This window comes from Erithacus rubecula (genome assembly GCF_903797595.1).
Source record: "Erithacus rubecula genome assembly, chromosome: 1".
Taxonomy (NCBI): Eukaryota; Metazoa; Chordata; class Aves; order Passeriformes; family Muscicapidae; genus Erithacus; species Erithacus rubecula.
The window spans coordinates 74,127,354-74,150,705 of NC_136658.1; the positions used below are offsets into that span (position 1 = coordinate 74,127,354).

The 23,352-nt window shown below is 41.2% G+C and overlaps 1 protein-coding gene across 11 annotated transcripts in view; it reads left to right on the plus strand.

Annotated features, from left to right (window-relative positions):
• STARD13 (StAR related lipid transfer domain containing 13) overlaps nt 1-23,352 on the plus strand; it is a 281,574-nt gene that overhangs the window by 247,998 nt on the left and 10,224 nt on the right. For all 11 annotated transcript variants that reach the window (XM_079322443.1, XM_079322440.1, XM_079322444.1 and 8 more), the window contains 5 exons: nt 6,041-6,104; nt 10,883-12,261; nt 13,709-13,882; nt 15,871-16,030; nt 20,039-20,237. In XM_079322443.1, coding sequence (XP_079178569.1) covers nt 6,041-6,104; nt 10,883-12,261; nt 13,709-13,882; nt 15,871-16,030; nt 20,039-20,237 — 1,976 coding nt within the window. The remainder of the gene's footprint in view (nt 1-6,040; nt 6,105-10,882; nt 12,262-13,708; nt 13,883-15,870; nt 16,031-20,038; nt 20,238-23,352) is intronic.

The window sequence follows — 23,352 nt, forward strand, 5'->3', positions numbered from 1 at the left end:
TTTCAATAATTTAAAATCCTTAGCTGATTTTTGAACTGTTGGCATAGCAGCAGTAGAGATGTGTGCTTGTCCAGGTGCATTAAGTGATGAGATCTATAATGCCACCATTCTGAGTTAATTTTTCTTACAGAAGATGCTGCAGTAGGAGACCCACTACACTCACAGAAAGCACCACATGATTTGAGGAGACCCAAATCCAATGGATTTGAAACAGATGCTTTTTAAGAACTAGCAGTAGTCCAAGCAAACCCTGAATAAATGAAAGTCACATTTGAGTTGCACGTTAATTGCTCTTATGTCTAAGTCCAGCAAAACAAGATGAAACTTCTTTGCAGAGAATCCTGCAAGCCCTTTGCTCTGGCAGCAGGCACAGTTTTCATGCTGCTGTGATTCCCTTGGTACTCTCATTTGGCACCAGAAACAGAAGTGAGACCAGACCCAGTAGTACAGACCCCCAGAACTACAGATGCTATAACTGATCAGTGCTTTGCCCCTCCCAGAGATTCTGTGTTTGCTGTTTATCTTGCTTTTCATACTCTGTGATGAATATACCATACTGCATTGCTCAAGTCTGTCCCCCAGGACTCAAGACACAGCAATTCTGTGGCAGTTTTGCAAAACCACATTGCAGAGACATTGTTCCCCTCTTCTTTCCCCTGTGCTCAGCTCAAGCTGGGTTCATCTCCTCTTCAAGTCAGGACAAAGGAGCATCTGGCCCTTAACCAAGCAGGCTTCATTACATGTTATGGAAACTTTCACAACACCAACATCAAGATAATTGGACAAAGACTCTATTTCCCCTTCTGCAACTATGGCTAAAGTCAGCAGAGATGGCTTTAGGAGATGCTGTTCCACACCATACTGTACATTGCAAGGATTAATGAGTTTGTGGTGAAAGAATGCAGAGAAGGTTTCTGAGAATCACCAAAAATATGACTGGAAGAGACTTCATCTAGTCCACCTCTCCATCCCAGGCTATGCCTCCCTTCCTGGCAGATCCAGGTAGTTTCTGGGCATGGCTGTCAGATTGCTTTCCCAAAACTCCCCTGCTGCAAGCGAGATCTGTTGTTTCTCCTGCTGTCTATTATGGCTATGGGGAACAGAATATTCTCTTTCTGTGTAATAGCCTGTGTCAGAAGATAAATCAATAGGAAAGACTTGGATTCTCCAGAGATCTCTCTCACAGATGCCTGAGAACAGAATTAACTACAGACTTGATCCACTGCTGTTCTGTGCTGTTTGCTGAGAGAGATTGCTATGCCCACACCTAAGAAACCTCCCTCCCATACATATGTACATCCCCCTGCTTCAGTCTGACATGATGGAAGACATACTTTGCTGCATTTTGGGAACTGGAAGGTGATAGAGATAGGAGATTGAGATCTCATCCCCTCTGCCCTTTACCACGAAGTTGAAGGACCATTAAAAATGCAAGAATGATGTCTGTTCCTGCCCCTTTCTTGTGAGAGAAACAGTGAGATACAGTCATTTCATAGCTCTGTGACCCTCCCTAATCATTCTTCTCTGAAATAATTGGCAATGGTGTTGCTACAGTCATGGTCACCACGCATCCAACACCTACACTGCTAAAAATGGGAACAGCTCATCTCTTGCTCCTCCAACTGCTCTGTGGACTCACAGATACACCTACAGTTGCTCTATGTTGATAGATTTATGAGGATTATTTTGCAAGGTGAGAAGCTAGAGACTTGGTTGGGCTGAGGGTTTTTTCTCTTTTATTAAAATATGAGGGTTTGGAAAACTAACTAGCAGCTGGATAGATGCACTCATGGGGAGAAGATGCTTTGCATTAACCTAAATGAAGGGACAATCAAGGGACAAGCATAGACACAAATATTTCCACACTTTAAAGATAAATGGGTTTATGACTTTCTAACTTTTTTTTTCTGTGATTATTTTATTCAGAAGACAACACCTGTTTATTTGAATTTTTGTTGGAGTTTTTAAACAGCTTAGATCTCAAAAACTAATAGCTTCTCACAATATTAGAAATACAAGTATTGTGTACAGGTTATGTTTTCAGATTGCAGATTAATTCAATGTAACTCAATTGCTTCAAACACTTCACAAGCCATAAAAAGCCATTGTACCACATGCCAAGATTCAGATTCACCAGAAACAGTGAACAGTGTCAGCTGCTGCCCCCAGTGCCAGCTTTGTTACTCTATGAGCTATCAAACCAGCATTTTCAAAGTCTTCCAGTGCAATGGAAATCTTCACAGCTCAGCTGATCACTGTGGCCAGTTCTCTGCCCTTCCTTTGCTCTGTGATGGTGTTACTGCAAGGTGTCGATGTACAACATGAGACCTGCAGACTGTGATGCACTCTGAGGAAGGAGAAGGTTAAAAAAGGCTGGTTATTATTTCTGTATGCACATATTCCCAAGTTGGCAGTCAAACTTCCATTCTTCAAACATTCAAATCTGCCCTTAAAGCTATGTGTGACCAAGCCATCACAATGACTAATAGTGCATTCAGCACATCGTGCTGAACAAAATGGGCTCCTCATTTATTTTTGGAAGATAATTTTGAAGCTGAAATGCCAGCATGGATAATCAGTTTGAGCAGTTTTAGCTCTGAATAGTAATAGCATAGACACTGAATTTCTCTGCTCTTGTGGGTTGAAATCAGACTCTCAATCTCATTTTATAATCAGTTTTCCTATGGCATTGAAGTATACCAGACAACGTGAGACACAAATGAGAAGGAATCTTTTTTAAAGGCAGCTGGTAATATTTTAGTCAGAATGTCTAAGACTCCCTGTTGTAAAAGATTTCAGTGACATTTTTGAGATATTCTAACATTCCTGCTGTTTACGATATAATTTGAAAATTTGGCAGAGTAAAAGCCAAATTTGAGGGCTTTGAGTTAGAGGCATATCTATCAAGAGATTCCACTCAGACTTTATTGAGTAATGAACAATAGAGAATTGCCAGGCAATCTGCAGGCAAATGCTGTCAGCCTGCCAAAACAATAATTGAGCATGAAAATTTTATAGCTGTGTCACTTCCAAAATAGCAGCAACCAACTCTGCTCTGGGAACTTTTGTGGCTGCTGTGATAAGAGGGTGAGAAGGAGAAGCCAAGCCATGTTGTACTTTTTGTGTTCACGTAAATACAGTGACTAAGAACATGAAGAACAAGTATATAACAGTCTGATACCTAGTTTCCTGAACCAAACTCTTAAAATTTGAGCTATCTCTATATTGCTTGGATTGCTCCTTCTTACTTGGCTTGCTCTTAAATCAGGTCAACAGGTACCCACAAGGTTTTCCAGCTGGCCTGAGCCTGCATAGCTACAAGCTCGTATTTATTTGTAAACACTGCTCAGTGCTGTAAAGGACGCAAAAGCTGGAGATTTCCTGCTTCTGAAGAGCTGTCTTAAGAGTGAAGAATTACAGCACTGGGGTTGGGATTCAGAGTCCTAAGGACTTGTGTCTGTGGCCATCTTAAATCTCCTCAGATAGCCCAGACTTCTCCATGTTGTCTGGACCAAGGTACCTGCAGCACGGCTGATACTCCAGGGGATCTAAAATAGCAACAGAAACATCTGTTTGGGCACCTGAATATCTCTGCTGGCTTTTTAAAGAATTATTTCAAAGTGTTAAACTACCTGTGATGCTCTGGAGAAGAAATAAAATTAGTATCACTGAAACACTTGCTGCAGTACATGTATTGCAGTTTTTCCCTGAAGAATGCAGAAATTTCCAGATACACTTTCAAATACATCCGAGATTATTTGGGGTTTATATAGCCTCCTCTCTTGTGTTTATTTAATGTCTTTTCTCAAGTCCAAACTTTGTATTTTGTTAACATTGCAAACAGGCATTCTTTTCCCATATTTTTAAGCAATGGCGTAGAAGTGTAGTGCTCCTCTCACTTCAGCTGGGACATTGGTGACAGCCTTTGTAGCCAGAAACTTCTCGTTTTTTTTCCTTTTCAAAAGACTTGCTGAAGAGTTGGCTGTCAGTTGTCTGATGACTTTAAACTGATGAGAAAAGCTTTCTGCCACCACTGGCACATCAACAAGGGCGAAAGAAGCTAAAACAGACTGACTTTGATTTGAGTTGTTAGTACCAGACAAACTCACAAATATGATCATTAGTTCTCTAATTTCACTGGCAAATCTTTCTACAGTCCTGGAAGAGGCCCAAAAAACATACCAATGTTTTGTAGAGGGGTGAATTTAAAACCTAGGGTTGAACTCCCTGGCGCCCAGTAAAAGTACTTTTGGTTTTGGTGGAGCAAGTGTGGAAATGTAGCTACAGACTTTTCCCTTCAGCACAGGCCAGCTGACGAAGAGGTGCAGGGACTCCAATATTAGCCAATATTCACCACTCAGAGGAAGCTGTCCCCAAAGATAGAAAGCTGAGCTGGAATCCTTTGAAAATGTGTCTGTGCCTCTGTATACTTGGAATTGATATCGATAGACACATTTAAACATTTTGTGCTTGAAACAATCACTGAACATTATTCAGCCCCAGGGCCCCAAGAAAATGCCACTTTGGATTGAGAAATTCTGTTGTTTGGGCAAAAGAGGAGTTTTGCAATAATAGATGTAATCCCAGAAGAAGATTTGTGGGCAGAAGGCTACAGATACAGCAACACAGCCAAACCCTGGAATTTATTTCAACATTGCTATCATGAGTGCAGAGTGTGCTTGTGCATACATTATACCCAAATTAATACCATGAGTACAGGATTTTTCTGATGCAGCATAATGGATTTATTGGCTTGAGATAGAGAGGAATATTCAATCTACAAATGAGCAGGTGATATTTGAGAGGGATTTTTTTTTTTTAAGGAAAATCCACATTTGGTGGGTCAGTTCTTTGTTAGTGGTGGCAATTTGAAAGGTATTCTAATATTAGAATATACAGGGAATATGTTATTGCCATAATCTTCTTATGTTATGTGAAAGATTATATTATTGATCTGATACTTTTTTCATGTGTCCTTGTAACTTACCACATGCATTTCAAATGTTAAGTTCTGGAAATTGGAGGCCTCTCCCTATGACCCAAAATCAACAGAGGCAGGTCTTGCTATAAAGATACTGGAGGTGCAGGCGGCCAACAGAGGAGTGCTGTGGACACGTGGCTTTCTCACTCTGCCTCCTTTTATTTTGAAATGCAGTCCTAGATATGGAAAATTTTCAAAGTGAAACATATTTAACTTGGAGCCTCTGCTTTTAGAAGTTGGATGGTTTAATGGATCAGGATCTTTCAGTATAAATAAAACCAAATCAATTATCATTACCACAGTAGGTTCTCTATTGAAAGAGCCTGTTTACTTGACCTCTGGCTGTCCTTGCAGGTGGACACACACAGACATACACACACACAGATTGTCATTTCATCTCACTGTCATCACAGGATAGCTTTGGATTTAAGGAGCAGAAGCCTTACAGAGACTCTGGTAACATCAGCATAAACATGGTAAAAAAAGAGCTAAAAATATTTATTTTAAAATATAAGATTTGCTACACATTGGGCGTGTTAACCTCTGTATAAGTTCCACAGATAGGAGTAAAGAAACTATTGACTTTGGAGAAACTTTTAAGTAGCAGCTAGAAGTTCTTTATGTCAACTTTTTTTAGGGTGTGCCAACTGCCAGGAGTGAGGAACTACAACTGGTTTTTTGTTTGGTCTTTCACCAGTGCTCAAAAATCCCCCTTTTAGACCAATTATGTTACAGTCCTACACAAGGAAACTCACCTCCTTCTTTAGTTCTCTCCCCAGCTATCACAGGTGTTTGGTTATAGTTGTTTCCTGTGCTAAGTACAAAAATGTCTATGAATTAAAAAGTGGTCTATCAAACCTGGCTGTCAAGTGAAGTGAGACTAAGGGTCCCTTTTCATGCAGTGGTCATATAGCTGGAATAGATGACCAGTAACCTTTCTGAAGCTGTTATATGCAGTTGGCACTCTACAGTAAGATAAGAGTAAATGTTTTGAACTTGCAAAAAATCATGCCCTTTAGTCAGAGACTGCTAATCTTTTGAATTTGCTTTGCCCTATAGACGACTGAACACACTGAACAAGTGCGCCTCAATGAAACTCGATGTGAACTTCCAAAGAAAAAAGGTAAGGGAACTTCATCAAATACACCCTGGCTTTTGTGATAAGACCACCCCAATTCAGCCTTTGATTCAGTAATGCTGTTAAAAGTTACTTAAGTTTATTTTACTTTGAACATGCATATCAGCATTATCTGGATGCATGATAAAGTGAATTGTTGAATCTTTAAATTATAAATAGAGTAGAAACTGTAAGTAAATACTACGTGTGTTAGAAAGGCTCACACAGTACTTAAACTCTACATGTGTGCACTTGAAGTTAGTGGGTGAAAAGGCAGTAAAGCTTCATTAGACTGGCTTGTTTGTCAATGCCATATGAGTACACAGTGGAAAATCCTGTTCAGAAAAAAATGGGAGTTCCTCAGATGAAAATAACAGCTTTTCTTTGTTTCTTGTACTGACTCTTTCCAGTTAAGAATATGAAAATAAACTCTGTCATCCTCACAAGCTGCTGTGTAACACAGGAATTATCTGAGCATAAAGGCCTTCAGTGAGGGCTGCAGAAACAGCCTGATGATTTTGAGAGTTTTGTAACATGTCCAGCATTAACTGTTGAACGTTTGGTTTTCTGGTCACAAATTCCCCAAAGTCCTTGAGTGTTGTATAGTGGTAGCTGTCAGCTCTGAGAAATCTTGGTTTCTGTTTTTCCTTCCTAGAGTGTTTTTTTAGTGCTTTTTAAAAACTGCCTCCAAGAGCTGCATTTTTGATGTCTTTGCAAATTCAGTCTCATCATAGTCTATTCAGTGTTTGAGAGAACCTGAAAAGAGGATGGTTTTAATGTCCAGATATCCTTCTATGACACATGTCTTACTTGTTCCTCTGTGTACTATCCTCTTTAGCTTGTATTTTTTCCACTCCCTGGAGCTGCAGGGACTTCACTGCATATGGGGTTTTTCTTGCCTTGGGTTTTATGTTGTGTTAAAAAGGGAGGATTTATGTTTGTTTTTCATTAATTTTTTGCTGCCACTCCTCCCTGAGAATGAAGTTCTCAGCTGCTCTCCTTGCTGATGACAAATAATTTGTGGTGGAAGAGACTTGTCCCTACTTGGTACTCTTTCAAGGGGACAGAAGCTAGTTGAGTCCATACCTGTACAAGACCACAGAGAAGCTGAGCACAGAAAAATGTAGACAAAGAGGACTCAGAGGATATTTTAGTCCACAGATACAGAACAATTGAAAGTAGAAGAGAATATGGGTGAGAGGAGAAGAGGGAGAGCCTGTTGACAGGAGGAAATGTAAATGCAAGTGTAAAAGCCAGAAACTGAGTCTGAGATTGATCACGGAACTAAATAAATCTTTTGCTGTAGATACTGCCTTTCCTAATAGTCTCTGTGGTGATCTGAATAATGAAATGCAAAATCAGCCTGCTTTGGAGCTTCAGCATAACAGGTATGCACAGGACTAGCTCAGTTGCTTGAGTGATTCACCAAAATATAGCCAAGCAAAGTTCCAGGCAAGGTTCCTGTGAAAGCCAGCATAGCATGAGTGTTCCCCCCTGCCCACTGTCCACCCAGACCATCCCCACTGAGGGCTGCTGACTTCCCTTGGCTGTGTCAAGATGCAAACAGAAATCCTCCTGTATGTGTTGCAAATATGTCCATAAGTGATTTGGACAGACAGGGATTAGCCTTTGGATTAACTGCCTTCTGCAGCTGTCGATTTATGAGAATTCCTGCCTCCAGCTGGAAAAATGTGGCAGAATTCCACTGCAAATAAATCCACTATTTGCCTTTTGTTAGCATCCCTCTGTATTTCAGGCAAGTACACCCTCAGTCAAAAAGCTGCATTATTTTAAATCAGCTGTGACAAATCTGTGAATCAAAACCTCTTTCTCTTCGGCAAATGTTACCAGTCACTCCTCAAGAAACTTGCCCCTTCTCATCTTTCCAAACATAATGGTATTAACTGGACTTTTGAATATGCTCCAGAGCTGTGCACTTGATTTCACCCCAGGTCAGTAGGAATATACAGTCACTGCTCCAAAATGTCTGCTCTGCCTGTGTCAGATGAATCATTGCTTTCAGACCTTCTCTTGATCCCCTGTCCTCCTAACTGGTGACATGTGGGTGGGCTGAGTGCTCTCAAATTTTTTTTCTGGGGCAGTTTTGTTTGTCAGGACACTCAGATATCTGACAAGAACAGTGGGTCATTCAGAATGTTCATGGCTTCCAGAATTTCTACTGATTTCATCAAAAGAAAAGCACAGTATGTCATAGGACTCACACTGCAGCTGAATTTGTAGTGAGTCACCATGGCAGTATTTCAGCATCCAGATATTTCATTTCATATTTGCCTGATTTTGCTTCTGATGAAACACAAGCATGTTTCTTTATCAATTAAAAAGAACCCCAAAATAAGCCTTTATTTAATTGAGCTGCAAATTTTGACACTGAAAAGCCTCTGTATTTTCTAAGTGATTCTTGGGCAAAATGTAATCTTGTCTTTGCTGTGGTTAGAGGCAAAACTTGTTTACTACCATTTTTGTTCATCTCTGCTTTGTCTAAAAAAACAAACAAAAAAATTTGAACACCAACAAACAAAACAAAAATAAAAAAAAACCACCACAAACTTTTAATTTAAAATATATTTACCACTGAATTTATTTTTATTTCTGTCTCCTGTTCTGTGCTCTCTTCTTGATTTTTTTGCAATGTCTCTACCACTTTGGCTATTTTAATTGATTCCAGCTTGTAGAAAATACAGGCTAAATCCTGTCAGCTCATACAGTAATGTCAGTGCAGCCACAGGGATTTGTGTCAGCCAAGAATCTTCTTTAAGGTCCCTTTGGCATATTGCAATGTAGAACAAATTTTAAAAATATGTTTATCCTATTGGCTGGTGCCACCAACGCTTCAGCAGTGGTATGCTTTGTAGATATAATTACCACTGCTAAATATTTAAAAGTACATACCCTTGTGGTTTTTAAAATATCCACTTTGTGGCACCACTAAGACCACAATAAATGGATTTTTAAGTTCCTGAGGCTGTGCAGGCCTTTGGTCCATATATTCATACAGCAAGCTGTGGAGTTAAAACAAAGGTAGAGCTGTCTGTGCCATTTCTTCCCTGCAGACAACATGGCCAAAGCAGTACTAGCCTTTTTTAGCCCCTTCCCTCATACTTCACTAGGTGCTCAATTTTTGCCTCAAACAAGCCACAGAGTGAGGATCTCCATTCATTCCTGTAAACTCACAGGAGCACTGCACACCTCAGTGTTAACAAAAGAAAGAGGAATGCCTAAATCCAAAATTTCACAGCTATATTTTATTTTATTTTATGGTTAGGACCTGATCTGAAACATCTGGTTGACTTGAAGTGATAAACTGGCAAAAGTTTATGGCATCAGTGAGACCTGGCACGCTGCTGATCCCAATCTCCAGCTTTTGAGGTTTCACATTTTTTAAGGTTTTGGGCACTCTTGTAAAATTTGGTTTACATTTTTCAATTAGACAGGCCAGCAAAGATCTAGTCAGAGATTGGAGATAACTTTACCATCGAAACTTCATATAAAAATACTTCTAATAATAGACTTTTAAAATGAGAATTTTTCCAGTCCCAAAATAGTCTTTCTGGTTTAGCACCTCATTTTAGTCTGACAGCCTGTCATATTTTACTGCCTTCATACTGCTTCCAAGAATGTGAAGAGCTGTTTGGATGTCATGTAGGTGAAGTTAGTTTGTTCTGCTTTAAAACAAATGAAAAGAATAATGCAGTATAAGTCCGGTTCAAAGTTAGAGAAAGGCTACTCATTAGCAACTGTGAGCTTCATGCTGAAGATGTATCTTTTTTGTTTGAGCAAACAGATGAGAAAAATGTCATAGGGTGAAGTTTTTTATCTAATTTTTTTTCAAGGCACACATTCTCTGCATTGCAGAGTAGCTCCTGGAGCTGCCCAAGCATAAGCACAGCTCTGCATGTCTCAAGCTGAGGGATGAGACCAGGAAGGGCTGTGGGGCTGCTGCTGCCTTGGGAGAGCTTGGAGAAAGGCAGACAGTGGGGCATCAAGTTTGGGATGCCTCTGATGGTGACAGCAGTGAAGGCAGGGGTTGCCACTGTAGGAAAGCTCACCTCAGCTGCAGATGCTGCCCCATCCCAGCCTGAGCCTGGCTGCTCCTCCTGCCCACAGCCCCATGGCTGCCTGCTCTGCTTTCCTTTGCCTGCACTCACACACACCCTAGGCAATACTGCCAAATATTGTATTTTATTGTTCTTTTAGGCATCATGGTTATTTATCTGTAGTTATGTTCCTGAAACATAAATCTTTTTAGATATATCTGGCCTGTGAAGTTTATAGATATTTATTTAGTTCTCACTGCAAAACTACGTGCAGCACCAGATATTTGCTATCTTGGATTTTTAAATAGCTCACATTGCTATAGTACTCAGCTACTTCCCTGTCTTTATCATGTGTGTGTATCTTAACACCATCCCTGCAAATCAGGATTCCTTCACTTTGGCCTTTCAAAACATTTTTTTTTTTTCTTAAACAGTCACTGTGGGAATCAGCCCTACACAATTCAGAGCACAGGCAGTCCATGGAAGCCGAGATGTGTCAGTGGGACTCCTAGCATGGAGCAGGCTTATATTCCTTTCTGGTTAAGGTGTTTGCAGTCTTTACAATTAAATGAAAGAGGGTGTTATAAAAGGACTGGTGACCAGTCTTCCATAAACTTGCTTCAGAGAGACTTTGTTGCCTATTGCTCACCTGGAGCAGCCCAATTGCATTAATTCAAATATCGAGTTAAAGCACACAATTTTAAGATGTGCCACTTGCTTTTTTTCCAGAGTGAAGATTCAGATGAAGAAGACCTCTGTGCTATCAGTAATAAATGGACTTTCCAAAGAACCAGCAGACGATGGTCTCGGGTGGACGACATTGACGCTTTGCTTCACCGCTCTGACAGACATGGCTCTTCTGGGGACATTAAAATGAAAAACACGACGAGCAGTGAGAGCGTCCTTACAGACCTGAGCGAGCCCGAGGTGTCATCGATTCACAGCGAGAGCAGTGGGGGCAGTGACAACAGGAGCCAGTCTGGCACCAGCGGCGCTGCCAGGGAGACCTGCGACTGCCCTGCCCATCATGATGTGGAAAGCACCCTGCTGCAGGACTCCACTGCAATAAACACCGCCCTGCCCCCCAAGGATGGCCTGAAGAATGAAAACCCAACGCGAGCCAGAGCGAAAACCTTTCTGAAACGCATGGAGACACTAAAAGCAAAGGCTGTGCATGGAAAACTAAAAGGCTCAGGAAGAACAGGTCCTTTGGAGATCAGTGGACCGGTTCTCCAGTTTGAGCCGAAATCCTTGAAAGACATGCACTGTGTACAGATAGTCAATGGCGATCTCCAAAATCTGGGGCAAGATTCAGTCAAAAGAGGGCTTCCCTTTTCTGCCAAATCCAGCAGTGACAGCAGTCAGTCCGAGAACAGCAGCAGTGGGGTGAGCACGCCGTGTTTGAAGGAGCGCAAATGCCACGAAGCAAACAAGAGAGGTGGGATGTACCTGGAGGACCTGGATGTTCTGGCAGGAACGGCCTTACGGCAAGTGGTGGACCAAAACCGCAAAAATGAATTTCATTCCCAAGAGAACTTGGTTGTGCACATTCCCAAGGATCACAAGCCAGGGACCTTCCCAAAGGCACTTTCCATCGAAAGCCTCTCACCTACAGACAACAGTAACAGTGTGAATTGGAGGACAGGCAGCATCTCTTTGGGAAAGCAGAACTGCTCTACTCCAAAGGAATCTGGACTGATGGCTTGCTGCCCTAAAGAGAGCAGAATCAGTATTTATGACAATGTGCCAGGTTCCCACTTGTATGCTAGTACTGGGGATCTCCTGGACATAGAGAAAGATGTCCTTTTTCCTCAGTTAGATGACATTTTGCAGCATGTCAATGGACTGCAGGAGGTGGTAGATGGCTGGTCCAAGAAGGTGTTGCCAGGTCTGCCGGTTGGTGATGTGTCAGCCAGGGAATCTCCATCACTGCCTTTCCAGTCGCCTACGCAGATCACTCTAGATTTTGAAGGAAACTCTGTGTCTGATGGCCGGACCACCCCGAGCGACATGGACAGAGATGGAACATCCCTGAATGAATCTGAAGCCACTGGTGTTAGGGACAGGAGAGACTCAGGGGTGGGAGCATCACTCACGAGGCCAAGCAGGTAAGGAGCAAAATTTTGTATACAAATCCACCAACTGTGAAATACAATGTAATGCAGCAGAGGTTCTCAGCATGGGAGTCAGAAGGCACAGGGTACCATTACAGTAGTGCTCATCCTGTATGGAGATGGGACTTCACAGGGAAAAGGGGAACTTTGAGGGAAGGGACATCCTGCTGTGGAGATTCTTACACAGAATCAATGCAGAATTGGTTTAATAGAGCAAACTAAGGCATTTTTTTATCCTTTGATACACTGATTACATAGTGGGACCCTGTATATGTTGTAGGATGCATTTTTAATTTGTCTTCTAAGTTATGCACCCAGGTCTTTATGAATCTGTAGCTTTATGCTCTTTCTCAATGCACTGATCTGCTTTCAAATGTGCTCCTTTGTGGTCAGAGAGAACTTCCCTACTCTGCCTCAGTCCCTTACATGGATGGGATTAAATGATGGTGAACAATTGACTCCATAATAAAGTAGAAAGTGCAGTTCTGTTAATAGTTTACAGACCTGTTTTAAGTCAGAGTGATGAGCTCCTGTTGAGCCAAGTACCAATGGTCCTGGGCAAAAGCTTTTGTGGGTCTAAACTGTTGTATGTTGGGTGGCTTTGTAAGTGCAAAAGCAGGGAGAACCTACCTAATATGTTTTGATACTGGTAGTCCTGATAATACTGGTATTTTCTGATCTGCTGTCAGTCTTGTCACACCCTCACAGAGGACCCTGCCGTGCCATGGTTTGCTGCTGCCTGTGATTGCTCACCACCACCACAAAAGTGAAAGTGAGCTGGACGAAACTATTGAGTAAATGAGCAGTGACAAAGTTTTTAGGATTTGAGCCAGAATTTATATTTAGTGAAATAAGAAAATAAAATTAGGGGGTTTTTCCTGATAAATCCAGTATATAGAGAAAGTGCATTGGAGTAAAAAGATGTGAGTGGTTCAATAGCTTGGTAATTGTAGCTAAGGAAACACAGGATTTAATCCTACTTCAAAAAAATTCTTCAGCATTTAATAGGAGGGATATTTGGAGAACCTCATCTCCAAATACCTCGGTGGTCAGGTCAGTCCCCTGGGAGGTGAGGGACTAGGCGTCAAATACCAGTTCTGAGTCAGGCAAAGATCATTTGTGTCTGAATCTCCCACATCCTGTTGCAAGTGTGTGGGCTAAAGACCATAGCAGGCAGCACTGCTTCCCCAAGTATATGGACAGGACCCACAGCCACTTGTGAATCTAATGTTAAAAAGACAAAACTTGAGCATTTCAGAAATTAAAGAGATAGATTGACTAAATTATTTTCTTTATCTCCAAGGTACATTTTCTTTCAGTTGACACACCACAAGCCATCACTTATGTGTTCTATATATTCCCAGCCCTATCTCACAGCACACCATCTTTTCTGCCCAACACAAGCAGTTCTCTGATTTTTCTATAATTTCTTTTGCTAAAGGCAATTACGATGGCACAGTTTCCAAATCTCTCACCGCCTGAGCCGCTCCATTGCATCGCTTCACATCAGCAACCAGTCAGCAGCCCAGCTGAATCTACTGCAAAAATTCTCTCTGCTTCGTCTCACTGCCATCATGGAAAAGTACTCCATGTCCAACAAACATGGCTGGACCTGGTGAGTACCACTGGGAACTGGAAGGAGACTTTTTAGAAGAAAATTGTTTCTCCTAATTCTGTTTCTCTGTTAGTAACTAAATTCAATCAGAAGGAACCATTGACTTCAAGGGTAGCATTTGAAACTGTCCTTCTTGATCCATTACTGCCTAGTGGCTCATTGGCAAAGTCAGAAATAGATCCTGAAAATCTGATTTCATTCCTGTGCTCTAACAGAGAGACAACCCTGGCCTTTCGAACAATGCTACAGTTTCAGAAAAATAAACAGGAGTAGGAGAGAGTTACTAAAAAATAGGGAAAGTTTACAGTAAGTCCTACCAAGAATTCATTTGGTGATTCGAAAAGAAACAGCTGCTGCTTCATTGTGTTTGTTATTGCTTTGTTTGTGCTTTGAAAGAAGGGTTAGAGTAGTTATGGGACTTTTCTCTAGAAATCAAAGATGCAGGTTGAGCCTAGGCCTGGACCTGTGCTAGAGGGAACTTGCAGCTCTGGCAGATGTGACAGCTACGTGGATGTGAATGCTCACAATGTGGCTCCTTCTGCAGCTGGCTGCAGAAACCTGCATGTTTCGTGGTACACAAACCCTGGTGGGCCCCACAGACTGAGGTACACCAGAAATGGAAATAGGCACAGATAAGAGTTTAAAAGTATCTGAGAAATAATCAAAAGGATGACAGAATCTTTCCCTAATACACCCAGTCCAGATACAGCATGATTTGATATTTATATTGTGATTTTCATGATCAAAGCACCTCCCCAAAATTGCACTAAATTAATCTATGAGCTACATGAAACAAGCTTTCCTTTAGAAATGGAAAAATAGATACAATAAATACATGTGAGATTCACCTCACTGGCATCAGTCATCAGGAAAAATTAAAAGAGTAATCTGTTATAAATCTAATCTGAAAAAGTCAGGTTGGCTGTTTGTGGTGAGAGGAAAAAGACAGGCAACCCCAAAGCAGCCCAAAATGTCCAAGGCTGAGGGTTTGGGTCACCCTCCAGAGGGGATATATAGGTAGTCCAGACTGCTGACTCTTTCCAATAAAAGAACTAAAATTCAGTAAGATTAATTAATTTCACTGCTCTCCTTTGGTGTACTTCCTGTGGCTAGCTGACATCTGCACTGAAATTAATCTCACCCAAATAATCTCACCCAACTTCAAATAAGCAGACTAGAATACAGCAAATTCTAGGTCCTACTGTTTGTACAGGGTTTTTATCCTGAGATACTTCTTCAGTTATTATAATCAGTCTCTAAGGATTTTTAAGAAAGGGTCTGTAAATAGCTGTAGAGTTACACACTGTACTTCTTCAGTAGGTAATTTAAAATGAGTTTTTACTTCTTCCCACACAGATGACAAAACTCTTAGTCATATTCAGGTCATGTTCTGCCTTTTTATTTTAATTCCATGGCAGTCATGACTTCCAAAAAGGGAATCAGTTGGTTCTTGTTTTCATCACAAGTTTTTGAAGAAAGCAAGCTCACCAGCTTAAGTTACTCAACTAGAATAAATCATATAAAACAAGAGAGAATCTGACACATAGGGATTTCCCACCATCATTTTTTATTGTAAGGTTTTGTCAATAGAAATACTAAATCATGTAGCTGGTAGTACAAAGATCATTTAGCATGTTAGAGGACTGAACCTCCTTTTCCTTCAGGAAACCACTCAGGTTTGCTCTGCCATTGCTGTGAGTCCCTAAAAGATGCTTTAAACCTTGTTGGCTTCAGCTGGATGACACCTGCGTAGTAAAAGGTTTTTGTTAGGACTGATTGTTATGCTAGACCTTAGAGACCATCCACTTATAGACACTGAGAAATTAATCAGTTATGCAAATTGTAAAGTGTCCTTGTATTGTGCATTAAACATTATTTCACCATCTTTATTAGAAAGGCCCTGCTTACCAATTTCTGTCAGTAGTGTTACTCAGAAAGTATGCAAATACTCAGATTTTTTCATGCAGCCTGTTCACATTGATTTTCAGGTCTGTGCCAAAGTTCATGAAGAGGATGAAAGTCCCTGACTACAAGGACAAGAATGTCTTTGGTGTGCCCCTGATAGTTCATGTCCAGAGAACAGGGCAGCCTCTTCCCCAGAGCATACAACAAGCCCTGCGCTACCTGCGCAGCAACTGTCTAGACCAGGTAGGAACTTCACCCCATGGACTTGTTGGCTTCTTCTGAAAAGCCACTTTAAGCAAGCAGCAGTGAGAATTTTTGTGCTAAGTGCCAGGATTATATGGAGATTGTCTCTCATGTTGGGCCTCAGTCTCCTCTGGTGATTTGATAGTTGGTGCCAATGCTAAAAGTTTCCCATTTTGAGATTTGTATCCAGCAAATCTGTTGAATTTTGGTAGCTGTAACAGTCCTGCTGATTTGTATACCACAGTCTACTTCAAAGAACATTTTAAGATCTTCATATATATTGAATGAAAACTGGGAAGGAATCAGGACTCCTCACTTCTACATGTGTCTGTACTCTTATGCTTGACTGTTGCCATTGAGGGTTAACTGCATTCACCATTTCACAAGATATGGTACAAAAGGTTTTATTTACTTAGCAAAGACAGAAAAGTCCAAGAATAGAGAGCAAACTCAGCAAAATATTCCAAGTATTCTGTTGACAGAGTCAGATATATCCAGATAGTTAGGTCAGCAGAGGTTCAATGCCAAAGCCATTATGGTACATTGCCCTTTTATAGTGTTCTTAGCTACAACAAGCCAGCTGGGATACCCTCATGCTCAAAGTATTTCACATTTTTTTTATTCCCTTTAGCTACAGAGGGACATACAAATCATATTTTTGCTGTTCTTCCCCTAAGGATGAGGATGTGTATTTTCATGAGCATAGGACTGGGAGAACCCCCCTGGCTGTTTATGTTCAGCTCTCTACTGTTATTGACCTCATGTCATATGACTTCTTTCATATCTGCCTTTAGATAGCTGTGAGTTCAAAAGGAGCAGCCAGCACTTTGCTCTGCAGACTTTGCTGCTTTCCTGGCTCTGAGCACATGAAAATGGTGGAATTAGTCTGTTCTGAATCTTCACATGTTCTAATCACCATTCTGGTTGCTGTTCAGGTTTTTTGTTGGGTGACAGTCATCTTCCCCAAAACTGAAATCTGAAAATTAAAGGCGTTCCAGTGAATCACAACCATTTCCCTTGCAGCATTGGAAAAGACACAGGTTCCTTCCCATCAGTTTTCTTTGTAAGGAGATCCTGTAGTGGTCAGACCTTAACATCTAACTCCACAGTCTCAAAAGGGAGGTGAGATGAGTTCTGCCAGCCATATGTAGTGCAGGAGCTGAGGGGCGGGATGAACAGCTTGTCAGAAATTTATTAAGAGAAGATGAAAGGGAAAGATGCATAGAGACAAGTGGAAGTGATATATTCAGGAACTGACATGCCTGGTTGCCACTGTGCTCATCTGGGTTTGTGTACTGAGCTGGGAGAGCCAGTGTAGGAAGAAAAGTGATGCAGCAAGCCTGGAATTAGTGATGAGATTAAAGGAGGAGACGCCCAAATAAGAGGAACAGGAGATGTAAGGATAGGGATGGGCTTGTCAGCTAAGAAGCAGAGCAAGAGGAAGAAAGAGAAGACAGAGTATTAATTGGGAAGAATGTAAAAGGGAGTATAAAAGAGAAAGAAAAAGCAGAAAGATTTGAGGCAGTTAAAAGGTGCTGGAAGTCTTAGACAGCTATCTGCTCAATTTGTGTTTACAGGCTGAGAAGCATCTCTGAAGGGCCATTTCAATTCAGCTTTGGTTTCTTCTTGGAGTGAAATTGGGAAAATACTGAAGTAAAAAATAAAGGAAGAGGAGAAGTACAAATTGGGATCCTTTAAAATATCTTTTCACTAAAAACCTTTCTAGGCAAAAACAGGCAGTTCAGTTTCTCTGCTTCACAATTACTCCCTTTGTTCCTATGTAATTTAAAGTCTCCTAATGCATGGACAGACACCTGAGCAGCCTCCAGTCTCCCCCATCATCTTGCTTATGTGTCTCTTCTGTGTGCTGCAGAAGGGGGGCTAGAGTTCAGAACAGGTGTCAGAGCTTCTGCTGCACACACTTGGTAAAGCTGAGGTTGCTCTAAACCTCTGCAAGGTCTGGCTCTTGCCACTGAAATCCCTCAACTGGCATGAGAAGCCTCACATTAGAATATGTAATTCAGTTTGATTTCTGAAATAGAAACTGTTTTGCCTTTTCCAACTGCATCTTTTTTTCTGTCATGCATCATATGGCTGCTTGTGGGGAAGATGATCCACACAGCATAAGGATATTAAAGAGATTGGGCCAGACTAACATCTGGATTTTTAGACCCTTTTTACTTACAGAACAAATCTGTAATAACAGAGCCTAAAACATCTTTTTCTATTGAGTAGATTACTCTTTTGATTAATTATTATTTTTTCCATTAATTAAAAAAACCCCAAGAAATAGGAGTTTGGATAAATGTCTTTAAACTGAGATCAAGAGTAGTAGATTGATGTGCAGCAGGAGATTGCATGGGTGAGATTTGACATCTGACCTCTCAAATCAGACTTAGCTGGAAGTTTTTAATGGTTGTTTATACCAGCAAGGACACTTTCCATCAAAAGGAGAGAACTGAGCCTCTGCTCTGACATTTATCTACCACAGGCCAAAACTTTATTTTTGAACAGAATTAGCAAGTCTGCCTTCTTCATCTTCAGCACACATTTCTAAGAGGAAAAGCCATTTAAAAAGAAGAGAAAGGGAAAGGGAAAACCAGATGAAAAGAGCTGGATGCTCTTTCTTCTATGCTCTCATCAGGAAGAAGAGCAGAGCTTCACTTGGGATCAGAAGTACAGAACAGAGGGCACACTCCAGTTCTCTATTTGCCATACATAAATTTAGCTCTCAAATGACACTAAATTCATCAATAAGAAGACATAAAAGAGCTGCCTCACAGCCAGTCTGGAGCAGAGATTCATCTCCATATAAGTAATGAAATAAATATATTCCCTCACAGAGCTGTGATCTTTGTAATTAGTGTCATTAATGTGCAAGTTAACCAAAGTTCTAAATACCCTCCAGGTGAACATGGGAGGTGTTCTAGAGGGAGGAGGGTCCCCTGAACTCTGTGCTGCTTCTTACTCAGAAGTAAAGGGGAGAGGGCCAGAAGGCATTATTCCTGCTTTCCATAACAAATTCCATTACTACTGTTGTTGATGCACTGTTCCATGCAGAAAGCTGCATGGATCACCAGTGAAACAGCAATCACAGAGGAACAAGGGTATATAATTCCCGAATGGAAATGTGCCTTTTCCATAGGTCTCTTTCAATGTTTCACCTTTTTTTCCCCGGCAAAACTGAAGGGAAACAGTGTTAACACTTCCCAAATGAAACACTGTAAACTTACTTGGGAATAAATAATGTGGTTGAGGCCCAGGAATTCACCCCAGGGGAAATTCCTCGGGTGGAGAAGGACAAGAAAGGGCATCCCTGCCTCGAAGGCATCATCTGAAGAATTACCACTTCCTTTCAAAATAGAAAGCAAACAGAATAAAAATGTATCTCAGTGACACTGCACAAGTAATCCCTCTGTGGCCCCCACTTTTGAACTGGACTTTTCAGTGGGATTTGGGAGAACTCTTGGAAGCAGAGAGCATGAAAGGGAAAAAACAGATTTTTTTTCTTGACTTTAAAGCTCTACCAGGAGGTACTTATCTTTTGCCACAGCATTTATTACTTAGCTAAGCATAATATTTTCTTGTTAGTCTTCAAAATATATACCCAAATAAACATGAGGGGCCAGATTCTCAGCTGGAGTAAATCAGCAGACAGTCACCCAAGCCAAGCAAGCCAGGCTGATTTATATCAGCAGAGCATCTTGCTTAAACTTCTCAGGCAGCAGAGAAACCACAAGGCACTCTGACCCCTCTCTCTAGGATGGGACAGAGAGCAGCAGCATTATTAACCCCTGCAATCCTGCTCTGGGAGCCTCTGCTTGACTATGAGACTTGTGGGACCATCAATTGCATTCGCACATTTTCCTCCTTCATGCCTAGAGCGAAATAAGCAACCCAAGCTTTGGTCATGATCAAAGTCCCCATGTATAAATAAATGCACATAGCACATATATATTCTTCAGGTGCCATTTTCCCTTTCACCAACTCAGTGTGGTGCGTTCTTAGGTGGGTCTGTTTCGGAAATCTGGGGTGAAATCCCGAATCCAGGCCCTGCGCCAGATGAACGAGAGCTCCCCGGAGAACGTCAGCTATGAGGACCAGTCAGCCTACGATGTGGCTGACATGGTCAAGCAATTCTTCAGGGATCTGCCAGAGCCTCTCCTCACAAGTAAACTAGGAGAGACTTTTCTGCACATCTATCAATGTAAGTTGATGTTTCTACATCTTTCTGTCATTATAAACAATTAGAAATTGTTACGTATTATATAGTAATAATACACTATAAATAATTTTGGCATGTTAACACTGGGTAGGTTTCTTTCTGCTGGCCTTTGAGATATAAAAGCCCCTCTGCCCTCAAAATCTTTCACTAACATGTCTTTAGAACCACCTAAATGTTTCAGTGTCAAATTAAATGGAAATACAACATTCATACCAGCCTCACAATCAGAAAGAAGACAGAAGAACAGGCTGCTGGACATAAAAAGCATGAAGACTCATATTTTTGCCAGATTTCTTTAAACTGTGGGCTCATTTTATGCACTTGTATCTCAACATAAGTGGGTCTTCTGGGCATGGAGAAGTGGTACTAGACCATGAGAATAGGTGTCTCTGTAGACCCCTTCCTTCCTGTGACTTTTGATTATTTGTTTTTTCATTATAGTCAATAAAATGTACAGGAAAAAACAAGCTGCCTTCATGTAGATCATAAGATTTATATGAAGAAGTCATAGAGAAAGAAAGAAACCAGGGGATTTCTTCTTTTCTTTCCAGCATAAACAATCTTCAGAAAAATCTGAGACTCAGATGCATCAGAATAATGAAAGTCCCTGTGAATCAGGAAATGACTGTGTATGTCTTCTCCAGACTGAGGGAGAAATAAACAGTGAGGAAAGCACTGAACAGCCAGAGGAATTAGAGTTTTTTTTTCCTGACAATGTCCATTATGAGGGCCAGTCAGCCAGCACTCTGGCAGATGCAGCCAGCCTAAGCCAAATAATTGGAAGCACTAAAGAGAAGTGTGTCTAGTCTTTCCACTTGCAGACGTTTCAGCTGCCAAAACAATAGAAAGCCATTTTAAAGCACTGTATAATCCCAGTGCTTAAGAATCTGAGATACTTCCGTCGCTTCCCTGTACTGTAAAAATCTGTCTGTGGCTCCCAGTCAGTGATGAATTTACCATCACAGTGTCTGTAGCTGGTAGAGAATGCTGGGATTCTGCATGTGAGAGACAGCACTACCAATAAATTTAGTGGGTTTGGCTGTATGAGGTGTCTTGGGACATAAGTTAACTGCAGGAGTTGGTGCCTAGCCCTGGACCATCATTTCCCCTTCTTCTTTCCTGCTCACAAGTTGTCTGCCTGCACATGCATTAATAAGCTTGCCCAGAAAAGCAACAGGAATTCTGGCTGCTAATAAAATGGCAGTCACAATCATTTCCATGGGGACGAGGCCAAGGAGAAGATTATCCACTACAAGGACATGTTCTACATGTCCTTGGAAACAAATCACCTTTAAACTATTGCTTGATGAAAATTGGGGATGTCCTATCTTTGCACAGAAGAGACTGCAAGTAAATTACCCCTTGCTAAAGAGAGACATGGCAGATCCCTGTGGCATTGGCATAAGCAAGTCTGTAGCCAGAAGGGCTCCCCTTTCCCAAGATATGAGGCTGAATGGGGAAACATTGATACCAGCCAACAAAAAATGTAAAAAGAGGCATGGGCTGATTCTGTAATGTCTGTGTGGTGCTGCAGTGGGAAGTCTGAAGAACATCCCTTTACTCTGGTCAGAAGGGAAAAAAATTAGCTAGGAAAGATGTTTTCAAAATGTACCAGGAGTTACAGGATTTCAGACTTGAGGATGAGTCTCTTTAAACCAATGTAGCAACAATAAAAGATGGGCTCTGTAGACAGTGGAAAATATTGTTTGGATTAAGAATGAGTAGCAGGGGCTTTTTTCCACATCACCAACAACAAATATATTTTTCTGTATCAGAAAGTACTGACAAAACTCCTTTCACAGAAAGAAAAATGTTGAAAATTTCTGGGATACCAATAGTATTTCATAATATCTGCAATTAAACTAATCTCTAACTGAGATTTTTTTTCTTGCCCTTTGCTCTGTTTAACAGAACATTGTTAATGTGAAGTTAGGAAGGATTTTTCCTCTCCTGGTGTATTTGCAGGGAATTTCTGATTTTCTAGGACTCACTGAAGATATTTTTATGTATCCAAGACCTTTTTCGTATATCCAGAATGACTTGAATTGCTGTAACACATAGGATTTGGGATGAGATGATTAGTGTAGTAGTCTATATGGCATAGCATTGATGAAACCTTCTCAATTTTCTTAAAACTCCCAATTGTTTAATGTTTACCTGTGGCTTGAAGCACTAGCTGATCTTCTGCTTCATGTACCAGACCCATCAGAGCAACAATAAAGGAGAGGGAGGGACTACCAGGAGGTGTTGTGGGAAAAAAAGACACATTGCATGGATTTAGCAAAGGCTCTGACTTCTCAGAAAAACCTGGCTTTGCTGTTTTCAGAAACTTTAGAAGTATTTAGCTGTGTTCATTTTGTCATTCACGTCTGTAAGCTTTTAAAGTAAAGTGCTTGTACAAGGCTAGCAGTCAAAACTTAAAAGCTGGCTGTTCCCTCTACTGTAAATCTGCTTTTGTTCTTCTTCCATTCAATTACAGAGAGTATGTAATACCCAGAGGAGGACTCAAAGTCCAAACCAAGAGAAGTTAGGGTAGTTTTAGAAATGAATCTGTCTGAGGTGCTATTTTAGCATATCCACTACTTCTTCCATTAAACTCTTCTATGGTTTAGGACACAGATATAAGTGTTCCCAAAGCTTCCCTAAAACTTTTAAACTTCTGTCTTGCCAGGGGATAAAGAAAACCTGAAAAATACCATTTGAAGCTATGAGTGCTGAGCACTATTTTCCTTTCTGTAATTTTAAGTGAAGTTCAGTGTCTTTCTTGGGAGCAGCTTTCCCAAGAAACAGAGAAATGCCAGACACTGGCGAGGGAAGCTGTGCTTTGTGGAGGAGCAAAACCCAGCTCTCCAGAAACCAGCTGATCTTTTCCCCTTGGTCTCCTGTCACCTGCCTCTTCCCAAAGCCATCACAGAGGTCGGGAAAGACCTGTGTGAGTCAACCACTAACCTCACACTGCCAGCTCCAGCAGTCCCTAAGTGCGGCACCAGCGCTTTTTTGAGCGCTCGAGGGCACTGTGGATGTCTGTGGCAACTTTATCTTTCTGACTCCTTCTCTGAGCTCACAGCTGACCCCCTGACTGTCCCTTGCTCCTCCC